The following is a 22,836-nucleotide window of genomic DNA, read 5'->3' on the forward strand; positions in this document are numbered from 1 at the left end:
TTTCCAAGATTTGGAGTGGCAGGCAGCTGTGAGAGTTTGGCTGGCAGGAGATGGGCACTGCCTGGCCCCAGGGTAGTGCCAAGCAGAGGCCATGGTTTTGGGTTGGTGCAAGGTCTGAAGCACTGGAGTCAAGGGAGTTCTAATCAAAGCAGGCCCTCAAGTCTCTTTGCTCAGTGCTCTAACAGAATAAGGAAGGACTCAAGCAAAAAAATATCTGGAACGAGATCAGAAGCCAGACACTCTCCTAAACAAAGGAGATGCATGGCCTTGGAGAAGAAAACAGACATGTAAATAGAGACAGAGGGGGCCAACAGAAGGTTGGGTTTCTCTGGAGCTCATTTGTCTTCCTTGTGCTGCAGCTGTCTAAAGTAAATGCTGGGGGGCTGTGGTGTGCTGGAACAGGCTGGGGCCATTCATCATGAGCTGTGCCGGCAGTTGGGACAAATCCATGATGAGCAGAACCTTCCAGGTTTCCAGAGGGCTCTGCCTCACTTGCACCACTAATTTTGAGGCTGCAGCCTTTCTTGTGCTGCCTGCAGGCAAAGGTAGGGAGAGAACAGGGCATTCACCCCTGTGAATGTGACCCTGAGGTGCTTTGTTCCAAGGACTCTGGCTGGGCTTCAGGAGGGTCATTGCCCTCTCTGTTTCCAGAACCCCTTCAGTGCACTCTGGGAAAGAATTCCTCCTGGTCCAGATCTTGTCCTTCATTGACTATGTCTGCTTGTACTTACACAAAAGCCTCTGGGTCAGTATTTTCCAGACTGAACAGCCCCAGTCTGCTCAGCATTTCTCCCTCTTTTTCTGCTGCATTTCTCCCTCTCTTCCTGCTACATTTCTCCCTCTCTTCCTGCTCTCCTGTTCTGGACAGTATGTGTGAAGGTGGATGGCTGGTAGTTCTGCAGGGATTTGATATGGAGCTGCTACAATGGGCTTTCTTGGACAGCCAGGAGATCAAGTCTTGGTACAGCTCTGGTGTGAAGAGGGTCTGCAGCTCCATGCCATACTTGCATGAGCCATCAGGGACAGCACAGGCAAAGAGCCAAACAACAGAACTCCAAAGTGAGACTTTTTCTCAGCTGCCTGCAAAGGAAAGCTGGAGGAGGCCACAGTGGCTGGGTTTTTGAGGGCTTCCCTGTGGAACAAAGGGGCTGTATTGCTCCAGAACAGCATTGTCCTTCCCAGTTTTCCTGTGGGATACCCCTGTCCAAGGATTTCCAGGCAGAGGCTTAAGAGGAACAGGAAAATGCCATCAAAGAAAGCCAAGCTAAACTCTTTTGGGACAAAACTGCCGAGAGTGCACAGGGGGAGCTAGGGAAGTCTCTGAAGTATGTAAGATGTACCAGGCTGGTATTCCTAAAAGAGCACAGCAGCAAGGAATGGAAAGTCCCTGGCTGGTTCTTCTGTGCCTGATAAGGCAGACTGGCTCCATGCCCTGCTAAGGAAGGACTTGCTCGTGCATCCTTTCTTACTGGAAGCAGAGGGGAGAGTCATCAAGATAACAGCCAGAAGGATGGGAAAAGAAAAGGCACCCCACTCCAAGCATAGCCATTGTGTTAGCCAAACTCCTAAATTGTTGGAAAGGAACTATCAAACTGGGCAGCACTGAAAGCTACTAAGCCCCTGAGCTCCTCTCCTTCTTGTAAAGCTACCCCTGTAGCATTAGAAGTGCACTGATCCCCTGGAGTCCCTGAAGGTCTTTTAAAGCCTCCTTCTTCTTCAGGGAGGCTGACCCAGCACCCCTAGACAAATTTGGTTAGAAACATCCCCCTCACAGCCCACTGCGGCATTGCCAGGGTCAACCCAAGGGCTCCTGTTCCATGTGCATCCCTGAAATGCTCAGGTAGAAGTTTAAGAGCAACAGCAGTGCTCTTTTCACACTCTCTGTGGATAATCCATTGAGCTCTCAGCACGGGGTGCTGGCGGGGCACAGCCAGGAGCTGGACAAACCCACCACAGGTAGGTGCACATGGTTCCCACACAAGCCCCACCTGGGGAAGCTCCTGCACTGGTGACTCCTGGGCGCTGGAAGCGGGTGGCAGGGAAGGATGACTCTGGAAGCCTCTGTGTCTGCTGATTTCTCTTACGTACCTAGTAGTGGTCTCAGCTGGAGAGAGAGACAGAGCGGGAGAGCCTCTGTCCTTACCCAGCACTGCTGCTCTTGGGCTCTTTCCTTCATCCTTTGCACTGTGAAATTTCACGTGATGCCTTTCACATCCTTTTATTCTTGTAAGAGGTATATACTACCGCTCCTCTGAATGACCAAAGAGGCTCATTAACCTGTTCTCACCTTTCTTGTTGGTGTCTGCTGACGAGCCCCACAGGGTTCTGGGGCAGCTGCCCTGTAGTTGCTGCCCTTTCTAAGCATCCTGCTTGCTGAGCCACACCTCACCCTACAGGGGGCTGGGATGAGGGGTACCAGTAGAGGTTTTTCCCTGTCCTTCATCCCCAGGAGGTCTTTACCTACCCAGCATTTCTCACATCCTGAGGAAGTGGCTGCAGACGAAGAAGCTGTGAGTGCTGTCTGGGAGGGAGCGTGCTGGTCCTTTGACCTCCTGTGCTACGGGGACAAGAGCTCTTCTGGCTCTCTGCCCTGCTCTAGCAATGCTTAATCCAATGTCCCTGACTCCCTGAAAAATCCCAGCCAGCAGAAAAAGGCAGCCACCCGCTGGGAAGAAGGAAGGCACCATCAGGTCTCTTCTTGTCTTTGTTCGAGCAGGCAAAGTCCAAGGCTAGCTGTCACACGGAGCCATTCCAGGCTGTGGGTGTGTGGCAGCACATCCTGGAGATCCACGGAAACTGGCAGCAGAGATAAAAACTGTGCCTGAGGGCATCCAGTGGGGATGCAGGGCTCAGGACATGATGCATGAGGCTGGGCTGGTTTTTTGTGAGCTTACCATGATGGGTACTTCCAGTTCCCTGCAGTAGAGAGCCCTGGACCACATCTGTGCTTACTATTGACTGAAAAATGCTCATGGGTCACTCCCAACACATTTCAAGTATTTTGTGGTTTGGTTGCTGTTAGTGGGTTTCAGTTGGTTTGTTTGTTGGTTGTTTTGGCTTCTTTTATTTAAAAAGAGAGTGATTTCTGTGGACAGGGGTGCTTGGGGTGAACACAACAGGACTCAGAGATGAGCACAAAGTAAGAGGCTGCTCTGACAGATGCCTGCCCTTCCTCTAAATTTCTTGCAGCTGCTGCTGCTGCATCCCAAACACCATTTCTGAAGGGACATGAGAGTTTGTGGGCATGCTGTGGGAAGATGCCCCTTGTCACCAGCATGCCCCAGAGAGGAGGAGCAGCCCCAGCAGAAGAGATTGCTCCCTGCCTGTGTCGGAGAGTTTATCAGACAGATGTAGCTGCAGCTCTGAGCCCAGGACCACCTGTGTTGTGGGAGAATGACACTGCCAAGCTCTGCTCCACAGTGACAACAGGCTCATCCTTTTACTGTGGCCCTGCTACGGTCTCTGTGTGCCACTCACTGTCCTCCTCCTTCCCTGTGTACAGGAGTGGCAGAAAACTCTTCCATTCTTTATATGCCTGGTCTGTTTAGATGAGACTGTGAGGGCTTTAGGGTCTAGTGCAGGTCTGAGTCTCTGGACAGCACCTGTGAGAATAAGAGTTCCTGTGTGGCTTGGAGGGGCACACATGGTTGGCACATCCTGCACCTGAGTGCTGATGCTCCTTTTGGTGTGCAGGAACCACAGCCACGGTGCTGAGTGCTGGCACAAGCCACGGGAAATGCCACAGTGTTCTCTTTCCCCCCCTACTGTCCTAAAACCACAGGAAAACACTGTTACAAGCCTCCAGGCCAGGGTAGCCCTGTTTTGGTCATGCAACGCTTGTCTTTGCTGAAGATGCCGTCTCAAGGAGGCTGTGAGGTGCTGGGATGGGTCCACAAGCTTTGCCTCCTCCCATAGCTCCCTTCTCACACAAACACAGAGCAAGGAGAAGGCATCTGCCAAACTCCCACCAGCACCAGCAGTGGCTGCAGGCAGGCAGTGGGAGCTGAGCACAGGTGACAGCCACATATGCCCATGGCTTATGGTGAAAGAGCTTGCAGAGGACACAGCAAGCACGGGAGGAACCCAAAAGCTCCATCCTGGTGGGTCTCTGCTACTCTTTTTCAAGGTTCCCATGCTGGTACATGTAAGCTAATGTCAGTTCAGAGCTGACATCGCATCAGAGCCCTAGACACATTCCGTACTGCCATCGCCTGGCTTTATCCCTCCTGGCACCCTCCTGGAGTACTTGGATGGTGTCACAAGGCTGTGCATGGCCTCCTGTATCTGTGAGAGGACACTGAAAGCCACTTGGTTTGCAGCCAGGCATGAGGTGAGGCTAGACTACTTATCCTGCCCCAGGTGCATGCCAGTGAATACTTCCCAGCTAATCAAGGATGCTTTCCAGTGAGCTCCAAGACATGCACAGCTAATGTCTATCACCAGTGCCATTTACCTCTGCACTGAAATAAGCTGCTGATTACACAGCAGTAGATTAAAGGGCTTTCAATATCTTTATTGATATTTCTGGGTACAAGATACAAAAACTTAGCCTGGAAACTGTCTTCAAAGAAAACAAGAAGTGAAGGTAAATCTAAATGATAAAGGGAGAACTTGGCATCTTATCCTCCTTTTCACAGTCTGCTCAGATTTGCAGATTACACAGCCCCGTGTACATTTCAGTAAATACTCACAGCGGTACAACGAAGGTTCGTTTCCTTGCAGAGATACTCGCAAGCCCCACACCTTGGTCTTGTCCTCTCTCTTCTTGCACCGCCAATGGTAATTTGTCCTTTGCTGCTGATGGACTGTGTGCCTTGGAGAGGCTTGGCATGGCCACGGGCAGAGGGGCAGTGGGGAGTTGTGTTGTCTCCTTGCCGTTCTTAGCAAAGATGAGGAGAACAGGAGAGATATGAGACATCAACAGCCCAGATTCCAAAGATACAAGGAAGCTGGGTTTCCCTTGGTGTGACAGGAGCAAGACCCAAGAGCTGGGTGGGCAGCACCCCCCTCTTGCCCCTTGTGGGGTTTCAGCTGCTGCCCATCACCCCAACATCCAGTCTCCTTGTCTTTGTGGGGCTTTTCTTACTTTCTGGATCTGAGCTGTGCTTTGAGGAAGGGTATCAGAATTATTATGCCAGGGGAATCACAGTACTGGTCACCATGGGCTGTGCTGGAGCCTGTGCAAAGGGAACCTGCACTTCCCTTTGCAGCTGATGTTCCAGTGAAAGTGGCAGATCCTTTCAGGTTTTTATCTTTGAAGCGACTGTCTTCCTGGAGAAATGAAAGCATGACCTTTCAGGCATCAGTACACTTCCTCTGGGCTCCAGATCCCAGTTCTAACACTTTTGTAGCTTTCCAGCCCTGCAGAGCAAGGAGCACTGCAGAGGTGAAGCAGGTCTATAGATCACCTGTCAGGTCTTCACTGGGGATCCTCATGCCACAGCTTAGGGACTGCTGCTTTTAAAGGATTGTGATGCAAAAAGGAAGAGAAAGAGGTTATTTTCTGCAGAACTGGGCTCTGGAGCAGAGCCAAGCTCCTATGCTTATGTAATAAGAATAAGCAAACAGCAAAAAATCCCGCAGGAAGGGGAGGCCACTAACCCACAGCAGGACCTGAGCCACCAACAGCGCCGACTTCTTCCTTTTTCCTCCATCTGAGCCTTTAGTTTTTGCTGGGTTCCCCTCCTGCTGGGCAGCAGCAGGCTGCCTTCCTAGCAATGGTGGCACACGAGTTGTACTGTGCTTCCTTCCATTTACCCATCCAGTGGGCCCCGAACCCAGCAGTTCTCTTTAGCCAGGCTGTAGGCAGCAGTCTGATCTTCTTGACTGTCCCAGTTCCCCTGAAGACAGAGCGGTGCCCACTGCAGGGCATCAGGGCTGCACAGGTGACAGCAATTGAAGCAAATGTCCCCTTGTACTGGAATACTCTGAGCATCATTTCCGGCAGGTTTTGGCCCAGGTCAGCTAGCCTGACTCCAAAAGCAGGCATCATTCCCAACCAGAAAGAAGTCCTTGGCAGAGCTGGTTTCTTAGTGCAAATGTATCTGGAGCGTCCTTGCTCCTCTCTTTGCAGGCCTGGGGGTTGGTTTCTGCACAATGCTTCTCCTGGGGCTCTCGGAGTGCCATGGTGGGTTATTGCCTTTACCCTGCTGAAGAGCAAGGCCAGATGGGTCTGCAGAGGCTCATCCCTCAACTCTGCACACAGCAAAAGCATTTCCCCAGCTCCTTTGGCTACCTTGCCTGCTCGTGCATCTCATCCATCTCCTGCTGGAGGATCTGAACAAGCACAAAGAGGATGCCCAGCCCCACAGTCCCTGTAGCCTCTTTGAGTCTACCACCAGTGCCCCAGATCATTCCAAAACCCTGGGAAAGGCCACTGGGAGAGAGGTGCAGGTCCTTACCCTCAGTGCAACTCCACCAGAATTACTGAAGCATTGGCACTTTCATGCTTAGGGGATTTTCTCACCTGGCAGCACAAGCTGAGGGATGTGGATGGTGTCACCCTGCTGCAGGTGGGAGAGGACATGGTTCCCAGTTTGCTTCAGCCCCTGGTTTGCTGGGTATCTTGAGACCTCTCCTGACAGCGCCCAGCCTCCAGGGATCTGAGACACGGTCTGAAGTAAGACCAAGGGGTGGGAGGGTGGCTGCTGCCCGTGGCAGCCTGTCACCAGTTAGAGATGCCATGCAGAGGCAGGAAGCATTTGTTTGGTGGAAACCATTCCCAGAACTCTGAGCCTACAGGGAAGGGCCAGAAACACTCCCAGGACCTGGACTGGAGAGCTGGAATCAGGCACACATCAAGGCAAAGATATGACAGCCTCAGACATGGGGACTTTTTCATTCCTTGGGTTAAGAGCAGGGGTCAAACCCTCCTGCACTGGTAAATCTCAGCTTCAGGAGTGAAGTGGCCACATCTATTCTCAACTTGTGTTCTGCTGCCTGCAGAGGCTGTGAGTTTCACCAAGGGATGAGGAAGCCTCAAGCCACAGGGGTGTACCAGACCCCACACCATCCACATTGTCACTGCTTCTACCCTGTTGTCCCCATGCACCAGCACACGCCAACACAAGGGTTGGCAGGGAGCCCAGCTGGAAAGGGCCAGAAGGGCTTTTTACCTGCTTGGCTCGTGAATCAGTGGCTATCACGATCCGTCACTGGCTTGCTGCCCTGAGCCACAGGCTGCAGACTGGCTCTCGACAGCTCCCTCAGATTCTATTCCCCAGTCACACTTTTCCTTTCATTTTCTAGAGTTTTCTCTGTGACTATTAATAGCCTTGTGACGGACTTGTCAGCCCTTGTGGAAGAAGAGGCAATAATCTCTTCCTGAAGGAAGTGGCTAGGAGACCCAAAGGATCCTTCTCACCCAGGTGTAAATGATACCAAACAATGTGCCTGGGAGGAAACTGAGGCAGAGAGGGCAGAGGAAGCTGTGAGGAGCAGGGCTCCAGAGCCCTTTGTGGAGGGAATACAGCTGCTGCCATCAGTTAATTAATGCTTGGCGGGGGCCTGCCACCGGGAACCCCACTGTTGGGGATCCATGGTGCTCCTGTCTGAGCACTGCTGAGCTCTGGGGCCACAGGCTTGCCACAAAAGCAGGCAGCATGCTGTGAATGGCCAAGAGTCTTGTTGGGGGTCTACAAGGAGTGCTTTAAGTGGGATGATTTACTACTTCCCATTTGGCAGCTTGGCACTGGAGATGGCTGCCATCCCCTCCAGCTACCCAGAGGTCTTTATTCCAGAAAACATTGTTTTGAAAAAGCTGTCCTTGTCCCCCAGGTGAAAGTACCCACTGGGTGGACTGAAGGTCTGCAGGAGGATCTGCATCCAGCATCTTTACCCTTGGCTGGTGTTAGGAGCTGCTGATCCTCCAGGGGCAGGGGTTTTACCCTTCCACAGAACCTCTTCTCCACCCAGGACAGACACAGCTGAGATGACACACTTTTCTCTTGACATTGCCTAATTGGCTTGATTTGTCCATATTAAACATTTACCATCCACAGTTAGCTCCCTCATTAGCTATGACACATCATGTTTAACCACACAGCAATATTGCAGCAATGCCAGGGCCAGCAGCAAACACTCAGGGAACTTCCGCACAAGGATAATGCAGAGACCATGAAAAAATCTGGGCCTGAAATCAAACTTAAACAAGCCTGGGAATACTTCTGAGCTGGTAGAAGACCTTAGACAAGTGTGCACATCCCCATGCACAGCCTTCATCCCTGCCTACTTTATTTACACACAGCATAATGGCTTGTCTGTGGACCTGAGCACTTGCAAAGAGGAATTAACATGCATTTGGTTCACAAACCACAGCCTAATTAATTCCCAGCAAAGCTTCTGGGCTTCACTCTGTGGCTGTGGATGTTCAAGGTGCTACCCAGGGTTAACCAGATGCCTCTCCTCCCTGCCCAGGGTGCTCAGTCCCACCGGCATAGGGCAAGGGATGCGTCTTCCAGGACCAGGGAGAAACCAGGAGGGTGGGAAAGGAAAACAATTTCAGAAATGACAGAAAAAACAAGATGAGGAGCATGCCGGGGTCCCTGCTACCCCCAGCGCCACGCTGAAGCAGCCTCAGGCCCGTCCCCCCCAGGGTTTTTCCCTGAGGGCTTTCTCAGCCTCCTCTCACAGGGATGGACGCAATTTCTCCAAAGGCTGATTTTGAAGGCAATGTTTGCCATCTAGTGGGAAAACAGAGTCTGTGTATCTCACTTGCCTGCAGAAGGATGGGGGCTGTGGTTGTTTTGGCAGTAGTTAGGGGCCACACGCCCTCTTGCCCATAGCTGGGCAGCGGCTCCCAGCTGGGAGTTCCGGGGAGGAGGGAAATTGGAAGAGGTGTTGCTGGTTTAGCTTCCTGGGGCAGCTCGCCAGCCATAGATGCCTGCCTGAGTGTGGATCCCTAGCCCAAGCCCTTGGAGAAGTCCCTGGCTGAGCTGCTGCCCAGTGTAAGTGGGGAGCTGAAAGAAGTGCTCTGTAGTAGGGGGAGAAGCACCATGTTCTGGATAAATGTTGCCTTTCAGGTCAGCAAATCCCGTGGGGATTGGTACCTTCCAGATTGGCATCCTCCCAGGCCTCCCTCTTCCAGGTTTGCATCCTCCTGGGGATCAGTGCCCTCCAGGTTGGCGTCTCCAGCACTCCACTGGCAATCAACACCTTCCAAGTCAGCATCCTCTCTGGCATCAGTGCCTTCCAGGTCAGCATATGTCTGGTGATCAGTACTTTCCAGGCTGGCTTTCCCCTGGGAATCAGTGCCTTTAAGACCTGCCGATCATCCTGGGGGTCAGTCATCATCCCAGGAAGGGATCCTGGAGATATCTGACACTTTTGGCACCTTACCACCTCCCGATCCATCAGCACAGAGGTGACTATGCTGGTGCTGGTGCCTAGAATTCATGTGGAGCTGAGCTGCTTCCACATCTGGTGGATCTTCCAGTGCAGAGCAAAGGCTGGGAGTTGTTTGGCTGTGTTGTGAACCTGCAAAGCCACATGAGACTCCCAAAGGCACATTTAACTCTGGTCCATCATACTCAGGATGTGGAGAAAAGCCCAGCTGTACAGAGCTCTGTCTGCCCAGTGCCTGCTCCATGCAATCCCAGAAACATGGGGAGCACTGGAGTGCCCCAGGTGGTTCAGAAGTTCCTGCATAGGGCTGTCCATAACCTCTACTTGTTTATTCTGCCCATGCAGACAACACAGCTGATGTGGCAGTGGATGAAGGGGACCATAAGATGCAGCTGGTGGGAGGAGAGTAGGTAGAGAGGCTGCCCAGGGAAGCTCCCAAAGTGTGTCCTGCTCTGTTTTGGTCCTTGCAGCTGGAGGAGAAGATGGAGATCCTGCCACGGGGAAGGGAGGAGATATCTCCTCTGATCAAGCGATACGGCAGTACCAAGGAGCTGTAGTCCTCGTGTTGCACAGCAGAAATGTGTGCATGGGAAGCACACAGCACATGTCCCCTAGTGCCACCACACTCCAGGGCAGGAACACAAAACACTGGGACCTCTTGCTTGGACAATAGGACTGTTTCCAGTGGGGAAAAAAAAAAAAAAAAAGCCAAAAAGCTAGCAGGAAAATCGCGGGCTGCTGCTGCTGCTTGGAGCAGTGAGCAGCCATTTCCCAAGAGCATCATGAGCAGCAGTGCTTGGGCAGAGCTGTGCTGCTGGCTGTTGTCTCCCAGCATCTCTGTGGCCACATGCTTGGCATTTCCCATCTGTGAGAGACCAAAAGTATCCTAGAGGCAGGGAAGGGGCCAGTCCCAGCAAGCAAAGAAAGAAACAACCCATATTTGGCAGGAGAAGCTGACAGTGCAGTAGCAAGAGATGTCTCAGGTCTCTCCCTTCTCCACATCTGGGTGTCAGCACATCTGGCCCAGCAGGTGATGTCTTTTCTGTTTCAGGAAAGATGGGCAAGGAATTTTCAGGCCTGTGGCAGCTAGAAAGGGAGGCAGATGAAGAAGAGGGAGCATGGGGGCTCGCAGGGGTCTCTAATGGGTTGGGTGCTTGGATCTCTAGCAAGTTCCCAGGCAGAGGTATCCACATGCAGGTGAGATGAAAGCCATGGTCAGGGTGAACGCTCAGCTCTGCATTTTTAAAGCATTTGTGTTTGGATTCACTGCATCTCTGGGCATGGTTCCTGCTATTCCTACTCTCTCAGTGTCTGGGCAGCATGAGATGGAAGCAGCTCCTGAGGGGGATGCAATCCTTCTGGAGATGCCCCACATTCTCCCCAGTACTCTCAGAACCTGCACTGCTGACAATTCAGGCTCTGTCTCCTCATGTCAGCTGTGATACCACTTACATGAGGACTGGGTGCATGGGTCACACCCAAGACTTGTTCCCAAACACAGTCCTTGCTCTCTGCCCATGGGCCTCTCACCCTTCTGCACAAGTCAGCCCCTGCGCAGTGAGCATCTTTGATGCTTAGGATGGTAACTGAGTGTCCAAACTACCTATCCATACATTCATCTATAAATCCATCTATCCCTTCCTCCCTCTGAAAACCAATCCGTGCATCCATCTATGCATCAGCACATCTTCTTCCCTCAATCCATGCATCCTTCCCTACCTGTTGAACCCCTGACTGTATATGTACCCTTTGCTCTCTACATCACCTCATGACATAGAGATGTATGTTTCATGGCCTATGTCTCCCACATTCTGCTGAAGCTGCTTTCTTCTTTCCTTGGCTCAGGATTTGGCAGAGAAGGAAGCAGAATCAGCCATGAGAGGTAAGTTGAGACTGTTTGCTTCACAGTCCTGTGCAACTGGCCTCCTCCCCTGCAAAATGCAGGCTGATCCTGCCAGCGAGGCAGGGAGAGGAGGAGGCTAGTCCTGAGGGCTAGCTCAGAAATTTGGCAGGGTTGGTGGCAGTCAAACAGCCCGGGCAGAGCTGCACAACCACCCACAGCCAGTGCCCTGCTGCAAAGGCTTCTGCCAAAGCTATAGATTTCCCAAACAAGTCCCTGCCTGAGACGTGATCTAGCCACCCTCTGCTGGATGGAGACAATGGATGTGGACCTCTCTGCATCTCCGTGCTGGGGACCTTCCCCGGTGTGTGGCATTGCCTGATGGAAATTTTTTAAACCAGTATATCCGAGGCCATGTTCTCCTGCACTTTTTTCCTGCTGGGCTTGGGTTGGTCCCTGTTCCATGCCAGGAAGCTGGACCCATCCCTGTTCCATGTGGATGCAGTCCATGGGCTGCTTTGACCTGGCACATTCTCAGCATATGCAGGCCTGGCTTGTACCAGCTCCCCTGGCGATCTTGGCACAGCATCCACTTTGGGGAGGGTGGGATACAGCAGCAAAGGCAAGTTTGGATGTGCCTCTGCCTACTTGGGGCAGGGTGCGTCCAGGCAGGGCTCCAGCCTGCAGCAGGAAGCCTCTGCTCGCTCAGCGGCTGTGCGAGCCACCAGAGAGCCCAAGCCTTGGAGGAAGTGCCCTGGCCCCACAGTGGGACAGGGAGGTGCCGGCACTGGGACTGGTCTCATGGTCCCTTCCTGTTTTTCTTCTCCATGGCTTGAGGACAAAGTTGATTTTGGCACCTGGATCCCTCTCCTTTATTCCAGATTGCTGCTCACCCTGGCCCTTCCCTTGCATGTTCTCTGGTCCACTGGAAAGCCCTGTCTGCCCATGTCCAGCACCAGTGCATCCTCACCTTGGGCACCTGGGAGTGCAGCACCCAGCACCAGGCATCTTTGTTACCCAAAGCACAGGGTTTGTGGCTTTCTTTGGGTCCCCAAGGCCTGCGTGTCACATTTACAGGCTGCTGGGGCAGGGAGCTGAGCCATGGGGCATCCCAGCAGGCAGCTGCAGTGCAGGCAGGCAGGACTTTGTGGTGGCATGTGGCCTCCTTGCCTGCTCTTGGTATCTCCAGCTGCCAAACGGCTGGCAGGTCATGACTCCTTACATCAGAGAGGAAAGGGGTCTCCCTGTAGGGTTGTGGCCAGCAGGATGCAGTGATGAGAACCAGATGTGCCTCTCCTGCCCTGAAGCTGCCCTGGTCACCAGAACTGGATGTCCCCACTGCCTGGCCAGGCAAGCCCCAGCTGAGGAAGGGGACACAAGGCTTGCCACATGGGGACAACAGATCTATGGGTTCCCTAGGCAGCAGCAACACACTTCTATTTCGAGCATGCCTGGGCTTTCTGGAGTTTATAAGCAGGCAGAATACAGGGGCCAGAGCTGCTGTCTCACACACTCTCCCATTTTCTGGCTGCTGTGCTGCTACATCTCGAGCAGGCATCAGCCTCTAAACCAGCACCAGACGCCAGGAAATTACTGAGTTGTTTGCAAACACCGGAGCCACACCTATGGGAGGTACATCACCTGTGTTCCACAGCATCTCTGGGCAACCACTGCCTTGATCCTCTCCACAGTGGCAGAGGGGTGGGATCTGGTGGTGATGAGAAGAAGCTTCCAAGCGGTAAATGCTGCCAATGCAATGCTGGGAACTGAGAAGAGACAAGGGTGACCATGACAAGACAAGGCTGACTGTGTGACACATCAGAATGTGGTTTGGATGCTGGGGACCAGAGCCCAGCAGGGCACAGCAGTGTGATATACCTGGAGCTGTCAAGCTGTGGGATACCCCTGGGAGAGGGGATGTAGCTGCTGAGCCTGGAATGTGCTGAGTGTCCCAGTGCTGAGCCTGAGGCAGGATCTGGCTCCTTGCACCTCCCCATCTTGATGCCCTGCCCTACCTGGCCTGTGGAGAGCCCTGCTCTGGTCCAAGGACAGTGCCACACCAGTAGCACCCTGTAGAGGGCTGACCCCCATCTCTCTCATTCACAGTGTCTGTGCTCATGAGGGACACTGAGGGGCTGGAACCCCACAAAGCCAAGCATGGAGACCCCTCACGACCCCACACCCAAGGGCACCCAGCGAGGGCAGCAAGGAGCCTATGGGCGCATAACGCATTGCAAAAGGCACAGCCTGCCCCAGATCTCTCCAACCCAGTCCACACAAGGACCAGTGCAGGCTGCCTCTGCATCGTGGGTTCACAGGCAGCCCCAGGACCTGCGTGGGTCCCCATCCTGCACTGGCTCTGCTCTCCGTGCTCCATGCATTGCTGCTGTCTGAATTTCCACCGAGCTCCATCTGGATCTCGTTGGGCTGCTGGCACTGAGCACCGGGGTTGGGAGGTGCCAACACATGGAAGCCATTAGAGGGGCCGGGTCGAGGTGCGGCAAGGGGGCCACATGCAGAGCGAGGGGGGCTGTGCAGAGGGTCCTGTCTCGGCTGTCACGCTGGTGAGGGCAAGGGACATGTCCCACACAGCTGCCTGTCTGCAGCCTCTTCTGGCACTTAGCCTCGGCATGGGTCTCTCTCAGCCCCTCCAGGCACCTGAGGAGAGGGCTGAACAGTTTGGGAAGTGCCTGTGCACCTCCTGCAAGGACCATTCCCGAGCTGGCACTCACCCCTCCCTTGGCACAGCATGATCTGCAAAGGGGTTTTGCCTGGACAGTGCCAATAATAGCATTGGCATATCCCCTTTATTGGCATCGCTGCTCCGTCCAGCCACAGCACGGGGGATTGGGGCAGAGGGAGTGGGCAGGGGGTGTTCTCTTCCACCTGCTGGCAGCTGGTGGGGGGTGACAGGCAGGGATCAGCACCCCTCGGCTGGCACTGGTGCCCGGCACCCCTGGGAGCCTACACCCATGGTCCCCCTCAACACTAGGCAGTGAAGTGGGGCTGGCTCAGTGTCTTATCCCCATTTGTTTAGCAGCACTCGGAGGTGGAGCTGGCCTGTCACCCTGAGCCTGAAGTGACTCCAGCTGGCTCCTGGTGGGCTCAGGCAGTCCAACGCTCCTGGGAGCAGAGCCTCTCTCCTTAGGATCCATCCTGCAACCCCAGGGTGTCGGGGGCTCCGGCAATGTCCACAGCTGTGGGGTGACCCAAGAGGCATGGGGTCCATGGGGGCCAGCAGTGGCATCAAGTCCCACGCGTGGGCAAGCGGGTGCAGGGAGCAGGGATCGGCCAGGGCTCACTACAGGATCTGAGCTTCTGCAGAGAGAGAGGACAGGGGGTCAGGGGGGCACTGGGGACACTGACCTGCCCCACACTCTGCACTCCCTGCCCCACATTCCCCCCATTCCCCACCCTGCACCACGACTCACTTGGTAGTGCCTTCAAGTGGGTGGCAGCAACCAGAAAGTTGGGTTTGGTCTTGTCCTTGCCATGTTTCCTCACCCGGAGCCTGAGGATGAGAGCAGTAGTGGCTGAAGACCCCAAGCAGCCCCCCATAGCATTGGGATTGCCCACATTCCCAGTGATTCTGCTCTGTGTCTCCATCCAGCTGTGCCCAGCTCAGTTTAACCTCTCCAGTGGGTCAGCTCCAGGGCTACAGCAGGAATTGGTCACAAGTTAGAATAGGATTGGGATGGGAACACGGACTGACAGCAGAGCAGGAGCATGGCATGGAGATCCCATGCCGGGATGAGAGGGGACCCAGGGACAAGATTCCCAGGGAGCAAAGGCACATGGAGGGGTGTCTGTGCTGACTCTGGAGCATGAGAATCCCCAGCAGGAGCCTTTGGGCAGATAATAAAAGCAGCAGCATCTTGAGGGGATTCAGAGAAAGGTCCCTTGGATCTGGGCTCATTGGAAAGAGCCCAGGCCAGGCTGGGCAGTACCGGGTGTGCTGGGAAGAGGCCCTGGTGTGGCACAGGGGCAAGGGGAGCATAAAACACCCTATAGGCCATCAAGTGTGTTTTGGCAGGGACCCCAGAGCAGGGCTGGAGGATCACAGGGCACTCCATGCTGAGGGTTCAGGATGGGATGGGGACAACAATCTTACAGCCCCTCCTTCTCAAAACCCAGCCTACCAGATGAGGATGGTGATGACAAGAACAGCAGCCAGGACGAAGAAGGCAAAGATCCCAAGGGACACCAGGACAGCCACCTTCTCCAAGGGGTCACTGTGATCTGGGACAGAGAGACTGTCACAGCCAAGGGATGCCACAGTCCCCAGCACCCAGGGGATCCTATGGCACACTCCTGGACACTCCAGCAGCCCAGCCACACACGGGCATGGGGCAAGAGACCCTTCCCATTGCTCTCAGCCACACACATGGTACTCCTGCCCACCACCCCCAGCTCTACTCACTGATGGGCTCAGGGTTGGGAGCCTGGGAGGGCTCCTCAGCCAGGCTCTCCAGTCTGGCATCTGTAGTGGTTTCTTCACTTGCTGTGGAGGCCAGGTCTGGAAGAACAGAAGAGATGGAAACACTCACCAAAAGCATAGGCAGCACCCCAGGGACCCACAGAGAGGAGCAAGGAAGGGTGTCCTTGTGTCCCAGAGATCCCACGAGGCCAAGGGTGTCACCAAGGTGCTAACGGTGCTCTGGAAGCCCCGCTCTGTCCCAAGCCTATGGGGGACAATCCCCAAATGGCATCGGCACAGCTGTAGACTGACATGGGCTGTCTACAGGGGTTTTGTCCTCCTGCAGCTCTGCCTCCCAGCCTTAAGTGGCCTGGGAGTTGAGACTCGCTCTGGTTGATATTTGGGGGAATGAGTGCCATGGGGAAGGGACTTAGGAGGGGCTTTGGGGAGGGATGGCACAACAGCCTGTCCCTCTCTCACCTCTGACTGGTGTTGCCCGGGCCTCAGCACTCCACTCGCTCCAATTCCCTGCATCCAGGAAATCCTTGGCACTGACTTGAACCACATGCTCCAGCCCAGCGAAGGCATCCGTGATAACCTCAGACAGATTCACCGTCTCTACCTGTGCCAGGCAGAGGGGAGCTGTGGGGCAGGCAGGGGCATCCCTCACTACCCTCCCTGGCCCCATGCACACCTCACTCCTTTGCTGGCCCTGCCTTTCCTTGCACACTTACCACGGACCAGGAACGGTGGATGATGGGTCGGTACTGGAGCCGAAACCTTAGCTGGAAGTGGGGTTCCTTGGGCCAGGAGGAAGGGTACTTCCAGCTCACATGGAGCCGCCGTGGGGCCAGGGGGATGGGCTCCACCACTAAACCCTCTGGAGGGTCCGGCTTAACTATGTGGGAGAGGACAGGAAGCCCTTGTCACCCCGCACTGCTGTGCACAGGGGTGTAGGGTTCCCCGCTGCCACCCACAGGTAACTGCCCAGCGATGGACAAACAGTGGGACAGACAGATGGGCGGACGGGGACTCACTGATGGCCTGCATGGTGACATCAAGGAGGCGGTAGTTGAAGCCCAGGGGGTTCACCTCGGTGATGTTCAGGCGGTAGGAGCTCCAGAACTCTGACCTGTGGACGGTGCAGGTGCCGGGGCGGGATGGATCCTGCAGGCACAGCCCCATGTGCCCGTTCCTGTTCCTGCAGACAGGGAGGCAGGGTGGCGACACGTCCTACTCACCCACCATGCACAGTTTCCAAACGCTGCCAAGAAGGAGCCATGGGAGACCCCCACGCCAAGACCCTGGTGGGGGAGGCAGCCCCTCTGGCTCAGCTGCACTCATCCTTCCAGAGTCTGGCATGTCCCTCTGGGCATGACAGAAGGGACCCCTGTCCCAGCTCCACACTCCCCTGGGAGGGTCCCTCCCTGAGGAAAACCCTTCTCCCAGACTCTCAGGCTTAGGTAGCTGGCTCTCTGAAGCTCTTGCTTTGGGGTCCCTGCTGAAGACAGCAGCAGAGCCTCTGGGATGGGGGCCAGTCCCTGGGGAGCAGGAGCAGGGTGGGAGTCAGTCCTACCTCCGCTTTTCTTCGCCCGTCAGCGATTTCTTCCTGCCATGGAGACAGATGGGAAAGCAGATGATTAGGATGAGGAGGCAGCACAAAGTGAACCCCACCACGACCCAGAAGAGGGACAGGCTCCACACTGCAAAGCAGCTCCCCACTCCCACGTTGACATACACATGTGACAGCATGGGGGACAGAGCTAAAACCACGTCCAGCTCTTCTAGAGAACAGCCTGGCAGCAGGAGCTAGGGGTCCCAGGGAAAAGAAATGGGACCCCCTTCCCTTCCTGGGGTTTCATCAGCAAAGACATGGAGATACTGATAAAAGCAGCTCCCCTGTGCCTGGCTTCACCCTCCCCCTACAGGCCCCCAAATCCCTTGCTTCCACTCCCCCTCCCTGTGGACCCCCTGATACTCCACTCAGCCCCCTCCCCACCAAGCCCTCAGCTCCTGCAGCTTTCAGCAGGGCTGTGCTTTATGAGCTCCTTTGGACTTCAAAGCCGCCCGCTAATTTGGCTTGCAGGGATAATTAGAAGCAGTGATGCTGTCAGGGCTCCTTTCATCCCAAAGCATGCCGGAGTGTGGAGGCTTGCAGATGACCTGCTTCTCTTTTATTGCCCCTCTGGTGCTGGCAGAGCTGTCAGAAGGGAGGGAGCCTGCCTGTGCCAGCCCCCCAATGCTGCTGAGACCCCCACTGAGAACAAGCAAATGCCTGGTGCTCTGTTCACCCCAAAACAGAACCTGCTCTGGGGTGCAGCATGGTCCTTGGGGAAGAGCGATGGCCAGATGGATTTGGTGGTTATCCTTGGCTGTGACCCAGAGCTCACACCATAACTCCCCCAGTCCATGCCCTGTAGGGATATTCACCTGTATGTGGTGATGTATCTGGTGGGGAGGAAGGTCTCCACAGTGGAGGTCCAGGAGCAAGAGAAATTCTCATAGTCAGATGCTCTGCAGGACACAAAGGGGACTCCAGGCAGGTCTGGGGTCCGGGGGAAGCAGCAGTCAGCAAGGAGTCCCCCATCCTGCAGCCCATCCAGCACACAGGGATGCCTGTGTCAATACAAAGCCCCCTTTTGGCAAGCCCCTGGCAGGGGTGCACGCACCACCCTCCCCCTGGAACAGCCCGTGCTACTCACGCCCCAGACGCAGGGACACAGTGTGCAGGAGGCCACCGTCCTTGCCATGGCAGCTGTATGTTCCCATGGAGGCCAAGCTGGCACTTGGCAGCACCAGGGATCCCTGCTGGACGGCTGAGCCCTCTGGCAGTGCTGTGGCACCTGCTCGTCTCCACTGCACTGGTGAGCTGGGGAGGACACCAGGCAGGCTGTGTTAGGGGACAGGGATGGCAGGTCACCCCAGGCCCACCCTGTAAACCATCCCATTGGATAAATCCCTAGGTGTGCACGGAAAAGACTTACCCAGCACGGACACCAGGGCATGACAGGTTCACGTCTGTCCCCAGCTGTCCATACTGCACTCCTGGAGGGACACACATCCCCACATGTTAGCACTCCACACCAGGGCTGGGGGCACAGGTGGGGAGCCCCTGGGGCTGTATCCCACTGTGGGCACTGGCTGTGGGGTCTTGCTTCACACAGATACCACCATGGAGGTCTAGTAAGGACTGGTCCCAGTTGGGGCTGGGCAATGTGCAGATACAGGGGAGCACTGGCCACAGGTTGGCCATCACTGTAGCGTGTAGGGCTGTGTTTCATGTAGCCCTGGTAGGTCTGTTCCTGTCTGGGGGGAGCGGGATGCCCTCAGGGTCCTCATGCCCGGGATATGGAGGGGGTGCTGTATGGGGGGCTTGGTGGGGGTCTCACCTTCCTCTCCCCAGTCTTCAGGGATGGCAAAGGAGGCTGATGCCAGGGCTGCAGCGAGGAACACCATCACCCTGCCCAGGCCTGGGATGGAACTGCGCATCTGGAGGAGGCAGACAAGGGGAGGAGAGGGTGTGATTCCCTTCAGTGGGGCAGCTGGCATGGCCCACAGCCCACAGCATTCCTGCAGGGCCATGGATTCTGCATCTCACTCTCATCTCATCCCATCCTGCTGGGGACAGAACAGGGACTGAATCCCGGGACCCCAACTGTGACATCTGGCAGTGTCTGTGCCACAGTCACACCTGATTCCTGGCTCCTGAGCAGTCCCCACGCCTGGAGCAGGGACGCAGAGAGCAAACACTGACCAGGAGCTTGGGGCTGTGTGGGTTGGCGGGATTAAGGGTTCTTTGCCATTGCAATCCTGTGCTGGGAGTCTTGGCTGGCTCCCAGCCCCCGGGTGGTCCAGAGACCTGTGCCTGTGCAGCTGGGGTGGGAAGGGACCAAGGAGAAATTCTGGCCTGTATTTATGTGGCAGGTGACAGCAATCTGATCTAAACAGGCTAACACAGCCAGGGAGAGCAGGGCTGTGGTATCTCAGGTTATTCCAAGTCTCACATCACTGCCCCGGCCTGCACCCACTGTGAGGCTGGTCCATGTAGGTCTCCATTTGTGGGAAAATGGCCCTGAAATCCCTTCCTCCCACTCAGAGATCACCAGCAGGTCAGGGGTGAGAGAGGCAGGGGATACAGAGTCAGGGGTGTGCACCCAGCTCTTCATGGGTCAACCCCTGCCACAGACTGGAGTCTCCCTGCCACCATGACCCTTTCCATCCCAACCTACACCACTGTGCCCACATCAGCCAGTGTCACCCTGGCCAACACAGCCAGCTTTGCCCTGTCCTGCCCTACCACCATCACCCTGCCCATCAGAGCCAGCAGTGTTCTACAATATCCACCCCAGCCAGCACCCTTTCTGTGCCAGCCAGCACTACCCCAAAGCATCTGGACCCTCCTGCAGAGTCCTGCATCAGCAGGACATATCAGCCAGTGTCACCCTGTCACCCAGCCACACCACCCTGTCTGTGCCACCCAACATCACCCCAGGGCATCCATCCCAGCCCGCATCATCCTATCCCTACCAGCAGTGCCACGCTGTCTCATTCAGTCAGAAATGAATCATTTCTCCCTAGAAGACCCCCCTGCCCACCCCTCACAAATGGACAGGCCTGTTTATTTACACCCACACCATTAGCTTCTGCTCCCAGCTGCAGGCAGGGGCTGAGGGCACAAAGGGCAGTGAGCTCCCTGCCAGCCCCAAGTGCAGGCATAAATCTGTAGGCATAAATCTGTGTCCCCCTGGGTTCAACAGCTGAGAGACTGGAGGGAGGGATGCTCCAGCCCAGCAAAACACCCCAGAGCAGCAGCCGGCTCCCCTCCTGTGGTCGACTGCCCATGGCCACAGACCAAACCACCTGGCAAAGGAAACAAGAGCTACAAGGCAATCTGCTGCAGGGGGGAAGGCGTGCGGCACCCCACATCAACCCCGCTCTGAACATGCCAGGCAGCCTCAAACACAAGCCCCAAACGTAAATAATTTCATGAGACTGTCATAAGCTTTTCCTACCAAACCATCCTAGAAATATTCCCACGAAATATCAGTTAAAAGGTCTCTGCCAAAACTATGCTGGTAAGTAACTGGGAACATTTGGCCTGAAAGTAAAATATTTTGGTGATGGGAAAAAAAAAAAAAAGAAGACAAAAATGAGTGTATTAAGTCTCAAAAGCAGCAACCAAAAATAACTCCAAAAACCACGTGGGCCAGAGTGAAGGAATAGTTCTGGGAGGAGGCGGGGAAGGGGAGTGGGTGTATGTGTGTGTGTCAGGAAGAAGGGAGAGTGTGTTAATATACAGAAAGAAAAAATAGCTTTAAAATAAAATAATTTCTTCTCCTGACCTGTCTTTTCATTCAAACACTGCAGAGGGTATCCAACATGTCTCCATAATGACCCTAGTGGTTAAGTCTAGTTAGGGACCTCTCACCTAGACCCTAATCCTCGTGGTCCGTAACTCTAACCCTTAAACCTAACCCTAACACCACTCATCCTGATGGCCAGTCCACATCCTCCACCCTTCATCACCCTTTGTCCCAGGGTCCTCCCAGAGCTCCCCACCCTCACCCCAGCATCCCATGAGCTCCCCTGCCCCAGAGGGCCACCCCTGCCAGCACAGGGTGGGAAGGCAGCACTGAGCCCCTACAGACATACGCTGACTCAGTAAATGACCCACACCAGCACTGCCAAAACCTATCCCTGAGAGAGCGTCGCTGCAGAGAGAAGCAGCAGGGCAAGCCCTTCCTTGCCTGCCCAAAAGCCACAAACAACAGGGGAAAGAGCCACAGAGCCGGAGAAGATCCAGAGCCCTCGTCGGCACCAGGTGCAGAAGCAGGGCAGGGGGCCAGAGGCTGCAAGACAGGCTGCCCAGAAAGGATCCCCTTATTTTCTGCCACCAACCTCCCCGGCCAAGGGAAAAACAGGTGTGCAAATGAACACAAGTGTGAGTGGCCAGGCCCATCTTCCTTGGTGGCTCCATGCCCCCACAGATGGGCACACAGGCAGAGAAAACATCCCTTGATGCTTGCACCAGCAGTGACACATTCTGGGGACACAGAGTCCCAGCACAGTGGTCCTGGAGCCAAGCTGGGACAGAGGGAACAATCAGAGCTTTTCTTCTTCCGTTCATGCTAGTCCTGGCCAGAGAGACGCCCGCTGCCAGCCTGGGGCTGGTTGACATCCTGATGCCACGGCCAGGGTAGAGGGACCCAGCTCAGGCCTGGGGGCGTGGTTTGGTCCTAGCAGGAAGAGCAGCAGTGCCAGACCCTGTACCCTCAGCACGGGATGCTCCTGTCACTGGCATGGCCAGGGTCACCAGGCAGCCTGTGACACCCGGGGATGTGAGCCAGAAATGCAAAGAGTCACTCTCCATCCCTCCCTGATCCTGCTGTTCTGCTGGGCACCACTTGAGCTCATGCAAAAGCTTTCAGGCAGTGGTGGGGAGAAATCCTGACACAAGCCCCTTCCTGCATGCAAACTGAAGTGCTATAAGCCAAAACTTCCCTCAAAATCACGGCCATGTGCACCGGCACCGATGTCCACATCAGGTGTGACAGTCCCCTCGGCACAGCTGCTCTGTGCCATGCTCTGCCGTGGCCTGGCAAAGCCCAGCACAGATTCCTGGGGGAAGCCAACTTTCCATTGTGCTCGGTGCTTTGAAAGACGTTGGGTTTTGTTTTCTTAGTGTTTTTTTGTTTTGCTTCATTTGAAGTCACTCTTCAAAGCAGATGGGCCACACACAGAGCTGGGATGGTGGGGACAGGGACAGAAGCAGATGACACTGTGCCTCAGGGCTGCAGATGGCAGCGTGGAGACGTAGGATGCTCCCCACGGAGCACAGAAAGCTGGGATGCCTCCTAACCTCTTCCCAGGGTGGTGGGGGGCAGCATTGCTGCAACAGAGATATGGCAAATAACCCAGGAGCACTTGGCAGCTCTGCCTGTCCTGTACCAGGCCCTGATGGAGTCACCCACCTGCAAAAAGCAATGGGCAAAGGCCCAAAGCTGGTTCTAATGCCCCAGAGATGGCATCACTCAGTACTCCTCCTGCTCCTGAGCTGGGGGAGCGTCCCTGGCCCTGTGCTACCAACCCTCCTCTCTGCCAGTGACTGCCATAGGAAACATGTCCTACGTTGAAATGCATCGTTTCAAAGCAGCAGGAATTCCTCTCTCCTTATTTCTCTGTGGGGTTGGGAGCAGTGCCTTGCTAATCCCTCTGCTCCTGGCAGGAGCACCATGCT

General features: G+C 55.1%; 1 protein-coding gene across 6 annotated transcripts in view; it reads right to left on the reverse strand.

Moving 5' to 3' along the window:
- Window positions 1–4,487: 4,487 nt before the first annotated feature.
- IL11RA (interleukin 11 receptor subunit alpha) overlaps window positions 4,488–22,836 on the reverse strand; it is a 32,564-nt gene continuing 14,215 nt past the window's right edge. For 3 of the 6 annotated variants that reach the window (XM_032096490.1, XM_032096491.1, XM_032096489.1), the window contains exons 2-13: window positions 18,989–19,088; window positions 18,584–18,644; window positions 18,302–18,489; window positions 18,030–18,144; window positions 17,176–17,208; window positions 16,637–16,800; window positions 16,334–16,497; window positions 16,080–16,221; window positions 15,603–15,698; window positions 15,322–15,421; window positions 14,614–14,693; window positions 4,488–14,500 (exon numbers count right to left, since the gene is read on the reverse strand). In XM_032096490.1, coding sequence (XP_031952381.1) covers window positions 14,484–14,500; window positions 14,614–14,693; window positions 15,322–15,421; window positions 15,603–15,698; window positions 16,080–16,221; window positions 16,334–16,497; window positions 16,637–16,800; window positions 17,176–17,208; window positions 18,030–18,144; window positions 18,302–18,489; window positions 18,584–18,644; window positions 18,989–19,088 — 1,260 coding nt within the window. In that variant the 3' untranslated portion in view covers window positions 4,488–14,483. Of the gene's footprint in view, window positions 14,501–14,613; window positions 14,694–15,321; window positions 15,422–15,602; window positions 15,699–16,079; window positions 16,222–16,333; window positions 16,498–16,636; window positions 16,801–17,175; window positions 17,209–18,029; window positions 18,145–18,301; window positions 18,490–18,583; window positions 18,645–18,988; window positions 19,106–22,836 lie in introns of those variants that run through there. The other 3 variants (XR_004237572.1, XR_004237571.1, XM_032096492.1) reach the window with 3 other exon arrangements.

Source organism: Corvus moneduloides, chromosome Z, assembly GCF_009650955.1.
Source record: "Corvus moneduloides isolate bCorMon1 chromosome Z, bCorMon1.pri, whole genome shotgun sequence".
Lineage (NCBI taxonomy): Eukaryota > Metazoa > Chordata > Aves > Passeriformes > Corvidae > Corvus > Corvus moneduloides.